The 9,190-nt window shown below is 36.7% G+C and overlaps 1 protein-coding gene across 1 annotated transcript in view; it reads left to right on the top strand.

Annotated features, from left to right (window-relative positions):
• LOC125376706 (oxidoreductase NAD-binding domain-containing protein 1-like) overlaps positions 1-5,527 on the top strand; it is a 31,951-nt gene extending 26,424 nt beyond the window's left edge. The window contains exon 3 of the mRNA XM_048388403.1: positions 3,815-5,527. Coding sequence (XP_048244360.1) covers positions 3,815-3,981 — 167 coding nt within the window. The 3' untranslated portion in view covers positions 3,982-5,527. The remainder of the gene's footprint in view (positions 1-3,814) is intronic.
• The last annotated feature ends 3,663 nt before the right edge of the window (positions 5,528-9,190 follow it).

The following is a 9,190-nucleotide window of genomic DNA, read 5'->3' as shown; positions in this document are numbered from 1 at the left end:
ATACCCCCGTTTTTAAATACCACTACCTTAGTTTTATCCAAGTTGACTGTTAGATGATAGTTACTACAAAAACTTTCCAGAGCTTTTATGCGTTTTTGAAGGCCATACACAGTATCAGCAATAAGTGCAACATCATCAGCAAACAACAATAGAAAAATCTGTACCGTGTCAGGGTGTAGCTGTACACCTGGAGTGCATGTTGATTCTATATACAAAGCTAAGTCGTTTATAAAAATAGAAAATAAGAATGGACTCATTATGCAGCCTTGCCGAAGTCCTAGAGGGCAATCAAAACATTCTGTAAAACAATTTCTGATCTTAACACAGTTTTTAACACAGGAATAGATGGATTCTAATGCATTTAACATTTTTGGGGACACACCTCTGGATTTAAGAACTAGCCAAAGTTTAGATCTATTTACAAAATCGAAAGCCTTTTTAAAGTCAACAAAAAGAACATATAATTTACCACGCTTCCTAGACAGATAATGCTGGATTACAGACTGCAGAATAAATATATTATCAATAGTACTATAACCTTTCCTAAAACCAGCTTGGGAGTCACAAATTTTATCATACGCATCAGACCAGAACGTAAGTCTTGAATTAAGTACAGATACATAAAGTTTACAAAAAGTGCTGAGCAAGGAGATACCACGGTAGTTATTGGGGTTTGAGTAATCGCCCTTCTTATGCAGAGGTATGATAACACCAGTACACCACGACTCGGGAAACGAACCAGTTTCAAATAAAATGTTAAACAAGGTTGTTAGGTATGGTACTATTAAATCACTTGATGCTTTGAAAAATTCAGAAATAAGAGAATCATTTCCTGGCGACTTACAGTTTTTTAATTTATTGATAGCTTGCAACACCTCGTCTTCAGTTATACGGCTGTCAAGGATAGAACATGTGACATCATCAAAAGGATAATCTACACAATCTTTCGTAATATCACGAGAGAAAACGGTATGCATATCTTGGAATAAATTTTTAAAATGCGAAAACCAGTCACTAATGGGGATAGACGATTCCCTTTCGTCAACACCATTGTATTTTCTTAACATTTCCCAGAATGTTTTGCAATTATTGATATTGGATGAAAGTCTATCACGAATCAAATCATTAAAAGCTCTTTTCTTACACCTTACGATATCCATATATGTTTTACGCTGCAGTGAATAGGCTTGTAACGAAACATTATCCTTTTTCCTATTAAAAACATCTAGTAGTCGGAAGGCTTCTCTTCTGTGATAACCACATTCTTTATCAAACCACGGCTTGTCGCGTCCATGACGCTGAACAATCATACGCTTTGTAAAATCTGCTGCTTTCAACAAAGCGTCCGTAAACTTACTAATTGCTGCATTTATGTCTGTTAATGCTAACGTAATACAATCATCAAACAATTGCTTACTTTCATCACATGAAACATTTTCTCTTAACCGATCACCAAAGTTATCACGCCAAGTATACTTAATACAAACTTCGGGCTTCACATTCTCACCCGACATAGCGTTGTCAATTTCAGTGTTACGTGACTGAAAGGTGCAATTGATTGGCGCGTGCGGAGACTCGATCCGAGATCCGATGTTAAAATTCTTACACAATGTAAACAGATCACTTGTTGTGATAGCATAGTCAATAACGCTTGCGCCTGTAGAGGACACAAACGTAAAATTTCCCACACTGGCATCAGATCCACATCGACCATTAAGTATAGACAAGTTAAGAGAAGTACACATTAAGCAAAATTCGCCCAAATTTGTTCACAGTCTTATCGGATGAAAATACCCTCACATAGAAAATGACACTTGTCAATTTGCAGAGCTCTCATTATATCGTCCTCAACAAAATCAAAATCTGTCCCAGTGCGGGCGTTGAAGTCGACCCCGAGGAGGATAGAGACGTCCCCCACTTGTTGTAGTACATCTATTAACGCATCCTGGAGTATAGATACGCCGCACTTGTTGGCTTTATTGACATACCAATTTGAATTCTCTGGATTGATGTATACACAACCTATAAGAGTGTCCTTAGCATTATTAAATACAGATTTCTTTAGCAAAATGAAAACACAGTTGTCACATATTTTTGACCACAAAATGGATTTTGAAAGTGTGTTTTTTATTAACAATGTAAGCCCGTGGTTACTGAGAAGACAAATATCGAGAAGCCAAACTAACACAATCAGTAAACGAAAATTGCCAAAACGCTTCGCCCCATTTTCCACAAACCTGTTTCCGTGTTTTAATCTGTCCCGCATAATCGGCTCATGAAACAGGACTCGTTTCCGAAATTCATGCTTATTCATTGTCCAAACGACCTTTGAGGCGGATTCGATATTCGATTTATTGATACTAGTATCTAAAGTCATTAAGTGATATCAATATGTAGGGAGGAAATAGTAAAATGGCGCCCATAGCTAACAATCATTGTTGCCTAGGGAGTTTGTGGAAACAAGGTTTGTGCGTGATTTGTTGTCTCGCGGAAATAAACATTTTGCCAATAAGTGTTGAATTCTAAAACTTGTTGCAGCGTATCCATATATTTGTACTTTGTTATAACGTGTGGTACATACACAATTATATGCACCGTCGTAGGTACACGTAGATAAAGTTAGTTCTACACAAAGTAACATTGAAAATGTCGTACGTTTACATTCACTTTCTATACCATAAGCACGGCCTTCAGAGAAACGTTCTATTTGTCGATACATAATATTGATCTATACCAGTCCACTTTTGGTAGGGATATTTGTATATTTCCATTTATAATACATAAAAACATTCTCATATTAATCATTGTTGCCTGAGGATTTTGTGTGAACAAAACACTTTTTGTGCGTGAAATTGTGTCTGGCGGAAATTATCTAGATTTGTTTATTTATTTTTATTATACATGAGATATAGACAATCATATGATTCGATTCCCAACATGGGCAGAAAGTGTGAAGCCCATTTCTGGTGTACCCCGTCGTGATATTGCTAGAATATTGCTAAAAGCGACGTAAAATCATACTCACTCACTGATTCCCTATTGGTCCTGTTTTTCAGTGAAGTACAAGTCACATCTTCAAAGCCTTAAACATTTGTTAAAACCACTTTAACAGCAAGTGGGAAACCTTACTGACAGTTGCTGCAGATTTGAGCTGAGCAGGTCTACAGCTACATCAACGGTGACACCATGCTAAAAGCCCAATATTCCAGATGCCAAAACAACTATAATAGTTAATGTTGTGATTCATTCTAAAACTTAATAAATACATTTTGAACAAAGCCAGTAAGTGTACATCATATATCTGATATTTCGTATCTTCCAGCAGTAGGCTTGTGTTATCCTATTATTACAAGCAGATTCTATTTTTGACTTAACGTAATGGGGGCGGTCTGGGTAGCCAAATGTTTAAAGCGTTCACTCGTCACGCCGAAGACCCTGGTTCGATTTCCTACATGGGTACAATGTGTGAAGCCCATTTCTGGTGTCCACCGAAATAATACAATGGCAATATACTGCTGGAATGTTGCTAAAAGCGGCATAAAATCAAACTCACTGTGAAAGAATATGTTGTGTGTGGGTTTCAATCCGCGAATCACCCTGATTATTACCCATGATTCAACAGCATTGTCAAAGGTTTAGCTTTAGTTGAAACATCTATGACAGTGTCAGTTGCTGCCAAGCTGTCCTTCTCCATAAAACGGGCGGAGGGGTGGGGTAGGTTGGGATGTTGGGGGTCAAAACAAATCTCACGTCTTCAAAAGTTTAATAAGGGATGTCAGAGAAAATTATGTATGTTTTATCTTTATTCTCACAGACAGTCGAATCAAAGAGCAGCACATACAAGAAGTGACGGACAGGTTGAAACAAGGGAAGGTGGAGTGCTACCTGTGTGGTCCATCCCCCATGATAGCAAGTATAGAAACAATGCTTAAGGCTTGTGGCATCACTGAACCCAGCATTCACTACGAGAGATGGTGGTAGATGCTCTGGGATTGTATATTGGAGGAGTATCATGGCATTATGGAATTCCTATGGTATGTTTTATTGAGTTTTAAGCACATATCAGTTGTGCCCTTGACAAATGTAGTGATAATTCCAATGAAGTGTTGCTGTATTTGTCAAAGGAATTTCCATGAAGCCCTCAAAAACCTGAATAAAATCTGTGATCACTGAGCAGTCTCAATTTTTATTGATTTACAATTTCAGGTTTTCAGGTAACTGTAGTACTTTTCCCTTGATAATTCAGGGTGGAACTGGTCCCTGTACTGCATGCTTGTGGTTAGAGTAACTACGAAATCATTGCTTTTACTGCTCTGCTATTACTGTTGGATATCTAGTGGTCGCTGACACATAGCTACGATTCACGCCTTCATAAGCTTCTTCTTCAGTAGATGTTGAATTTGCACCGTCCTTCACCAGCTCCGTCACTGTACCTTACAGAATATCATTTAACCATATACCCCCTTGTTCCCGAACCACTTACCTTCAAGTTCACCCAGTATTTCAACTGAAAATGAATTTTGTCAAAAGGACTGCACCTGTCAAAACAAAGGGGTCGAGTTTACTGTTGGGCCAATGTGTCTAAAATTCTTAACCTGGACAGAGACAGCAAACTCACAAAACTCAACTCCTTTCCTACTGCAACAGGAATAATAGTAGATTATATGTGGATACAGAACACCCCCGACCACCTCCCATGGGGTGTCTATGATGTCATTGACCTATGACCTCCATATGACCTGCCCTTGACCTCTGACCTCATTTGATATTTGTGAGGTCACACTATTGTCCTTAGGTCAACAGGGAGTTGAATAGGTACTGTAGTCAATCGCACCTCTGTCAATAAGGTATTGAGACCGAATTGAATAGCTATTTTAGGGGAGTTGACAGAATAACTCATTAATATGCAAATGTATGCATGACGTCACAGGTCAAGTAGGTTAATAAAGGGTCAACTGACCAGATGCAACCATGCAATTAATTACTTGACCATTCGTTTACCGTAGAACACGGGATAGTAATGAATGTCCCTATATGGAAATGTTACTACGACCGGGGTTGGGTTGGGTCTTGACGCAGAATGGAACAGGTTAATGTAGAAAGATCTCCCAGATATTCAGTTACGTTAATAAAGGGTCAACTGATCGGAGGCAATCATACAGTTAATTACTTGACCAATCGTTAAACGTAGAACAACACGTGTCTAAACACAAGGTGGCGGACGTTGGCATGCACGCTCACAGGCGTCACGTGACCTCGGTCAGACTTAAATTTGTCTGATACAGACTATACTAGACTCCGTCCGACAAGTTAAACGCTTGACTGCACCCTATACCATGGCCAGCCACCCACCTGTAGATGATATAGTCCGTTCTACATAGCGTATACATTTGTAAACACATCCAACTAAGCCTTATCTTTCTTTCTTTTTTCCCCTTGGAATTAGACACAGCATAGTTTTGAAGTACAATGGGAAACGGCGTAGTGTACCAACTTATTATTTTAATAAATTGAACCTTGATACTTTTGTATTGTGTTTCTTTTCTCCAGAGCTGAAGGTTGAGTCACGTGATTTATTAATGAGATGCCATTCTCCATATAAGAAAAATCATACTTTTGAGGCAAAGCAGGCGTAAAAAGTCATATCATCCAAAAATATCCCAAACGGTAGATATCCCTTGTGTGAGATCAAGCGATACCTCCTTGGAGATATCACTACAAATGATGTCATTTGATTGTAGCAATATCTCCAGCATGACATCATATCCATTGTACCATCACTGTGACGTCACAATTGTCAAGCAGCAGCATTGTTCTGGCTTATGGCAGCCCAGAAAATGTCAGTAAAACATTTACAAAATAACACTCTAAATTACCTGAGTAAACTTCTTTTTCCCTAGTATGAATAATCTCTTACAAGAAAAACTCCCTTCAGTGAATCTACAAGTAATGATGGACTCAAATCTTTTAATATGTAAGGACAGACATGCTTTCAGTAGATGTGTTTTGATTCATATGAATACAACATTATGTTTTAAAACAGTAATTGATGAATGAGTGTGACCAAAGTGAGGGCATCAGGTATTTGTGTATACCTCAAACCAAAATCTCAAAAAGCTTTCATCAAAAAAGATCTACGTCATCAAATGTCTTTTCGACCACAAGCAGAACATGGCCACATTTTATCAAATTTGATTTAAACACATCACACTTTTCACAGACAAAGTGGTCAAATTGGCTTTGACACCTCAAGATGACAAGAGGTACTTGTTGGCAGATGGGATCGAATCTCGACCCTATGGGTTTAATTCTATTTAGAAATTTGTAACTTCTAAGAAAGTATGACAAGTGCCTAAGCAAACAATGGTTACATCATCACGAAATGAAAACCTCGAGTGGGGTTTGAACCTTGAAATGTGAAAGGTATTTATGTATTTTGTGTTTGGTTGTTTTTTAAATCATTAATTGTGAAAAAAAAAATTGTGAACTTCTTAAAAGATATTATTTCTTAAAAACGTAAGCTAAGTTCTTTTTTTTATGATAGAAACATTAACTTGTATGAAGCAAACTGAAAAAATAAGTTTTTGTTTGATAAAAAAAAAAATTCAACGAGAAAATAAAACTTGCATGAAAAAAATTAATAACAATGTAAATTTGTTTTGCGTGAGTGAAAAAACACATTCGTGCATCAAAAAATAAATAATGTGTAAATTAATATATGACAGAATTTTTTTTATTAACAAAGTATTTTTTTCTTTTGCATGATAGACAAATAAAACTTACATAAGAAGAAAACATAACATGCTTTGCTTTCTATTCACAGAATTAGTGGGGGTACAAATAAATTTGAATACAATTCAACCCATAGATATATGACATGGCAAAGGGAATGTTCCCTCGAAGAGATGTTTGAATCCCACACCAGACAAGTGGAACATTTGAATCTGAGTCTTGCCGTGAGAAAACTCACGAATAAATCCTCATCGTGGCTTCAGATTATTTAGTGAAAAAATATGTTGAAGTAAAATTTATATTGTGTGGGCAAAGTCATTAATAAGTCATAGACCAGACAAGGCCACAAGAAAGTATTGTATTCATTGACCATCCCACAAGGATGACAGATTGCAAGACAGTAACACTCTTGGTTCGTAGGTATCAACCGAAGCACGCAGGATTCACTGCATCAAATAACCCCATTGGTGATGCAGGCTTTCCTCCATCCATAAACCTTGCCGCCGCGATATAATTGTTGAAAACGGTGTTAAACCCCAACTCCCTCACTCTCTCATGCTTATGTCAAGAATATATATTTGTTGTGAAACATTAAACAGTATCAGTCACATTGAGTGAAGTGAGTGAATTATTATTATTCTAGCCTTGGAAAAAATTGTCAAGTCTGTACGGATCAGACAAATTACTCCCTCAAGTTGGTTATGGTCAAAAGAGATCACACAGTTTGGTCAATCAAAGCTCAATGTATATTCTGAAACAAAAGCCAAGTTTGGAGTCCCTGGTGTAAAAAGATTAAGATACTTGGAGGATAACTAATAATTCTCATTCTAATTGAAATTTAAAAAATGGAAAAAGTAAAATAAAGAAATTGTAAAGTTTTTCAATTGAAAAATAAAACCCGGTCTCGTGAGAGAATGAATGAATGAATGAACCATTCATGAAGTTTATTTTGAAACACTTCTCACACTATTTCTTGATGACCAAAGTCCGCTTTTTATAGCGAACTTTGAAAACTAAAATTGTTCATTATGAAATAATGAACCTTGGCTTAATGTGCCAGCTAAAACTAACTTGTAACATAATATTCAATCTTACATACAGGCTTGACCCCAATTATTTTCTATGGAGATGTACATATCTGCGAGCTTTGACTATTGTATTCAACAGGTCAAATCTGTTTGCATGGTTAGGTTCATTCACGGAATGAATCCGATGGGTCACACCTGTAGACAAGTGATCTTTCCAGTTTCACATGATCCCTGAAAAAACGTCCATAGGTAAAGGAAACGATAACACTAAACTATAAATGAGATGGTTCGATTTATTTACAGGGACTTGAAGGTACATACGGTTATAGGGAAACCATGTTTTCTATGGGATAAGAGAGACCTTAAACTAACTTACGGGAATAGAAGCTGCAGTTAATTATGATTTAAATCTGAGAATCAGGTATCAAAAAGATCCCTTCAAGACCTTTAAGGTAAATGAAGTGTGCATTGTCAAAACACAAAACACAAAACACAAACATCATCATAACACGTGTAGTAAGCCCTGGTTTGTATCTGAGTGCATACAGATGCGCAAGTCATATAATAAGGCAAGAAAACGTTACAATTTCTCCAGTTTTAACCAACAGAAACTCCTATCTACAACAGGCTAAGGCATACAAAAGATGTTTAAATAAATACAAGAACAAATTTAAACACAGCGTAAGTAAACTTCTAAGAAGCAAAGCTAAACACTCATGTAAAGACTTTTGGGAAGTCTGAAATCCAAACCCCGAGGCCCTGAAACATTTAAAGCGAAATAAGGCACCTGACATTGACCTCATAGAAAATGACTACTTAATTGACAGTATCGATTTCCTTGGATGGGTTTATGTAGATTTATTTAACATGATCTTTCCCACAGGAACTGTACGCGATGTTTGGCTTACAGGAATTATTAAACCAATATATAAAAATAAAGGTGGCATATCAGATCCAGGCTCTACCGTCCCATTACTATTCTTAGCTTTATTTTAAACAGTAGATTATCAAAATTCCTTGATAGAAACAAACTTATATCTTCTTCACAAGCAGGATTTTGTAAAGGGCTGTCAAAAATTGGCAACATCTTTATACATTATACTATTATTAGTATCCCCAAACACACGAAGAAGAAACTCTTTTGTGCTTTCATAGATTTCACCGAAGCCATTGATAACATTTGGAGAGTTGGACTTTGGCATGAAATGTTGCATCATGGTATTTGAGGCAAATTTCTGACACTCGTTAAAAATATGTATGGAAATATAAAATCATGAGGAACCTAGAGAAGAAAGAGTTTCTACTGTCTGTAAACATGGTTATATCGAAGATGAGTATCACTTTATTTTAATTTGTGATTGTTATCAATCTTTGAGGTCAGAATATATATCCTTGCATTATTATGAGTTCCCGACAAGACATAAGTACAA

This window comes from Haliotis rufescens, unplaced genomic scaffold, assembly GCF_023055435.1.
Source record: "Haliotis rufescens isolate VD_foot unplaced genomic scaffold, xgHalRufe1.0.p SCAF_10, whole genome shotgun sequence".
Lineage (NCBI taxonomy): Eukaryota > Metazoa > Mollusca > Gastropoda > Lepetellida > Haliotidae > Haliotis > Haliotis rufescens.
The sequence above is the reverse complement of the archived record's forward strand: the minus strand, read 5'-3'. Positions and strand labels throughout refer to the sequence as shown.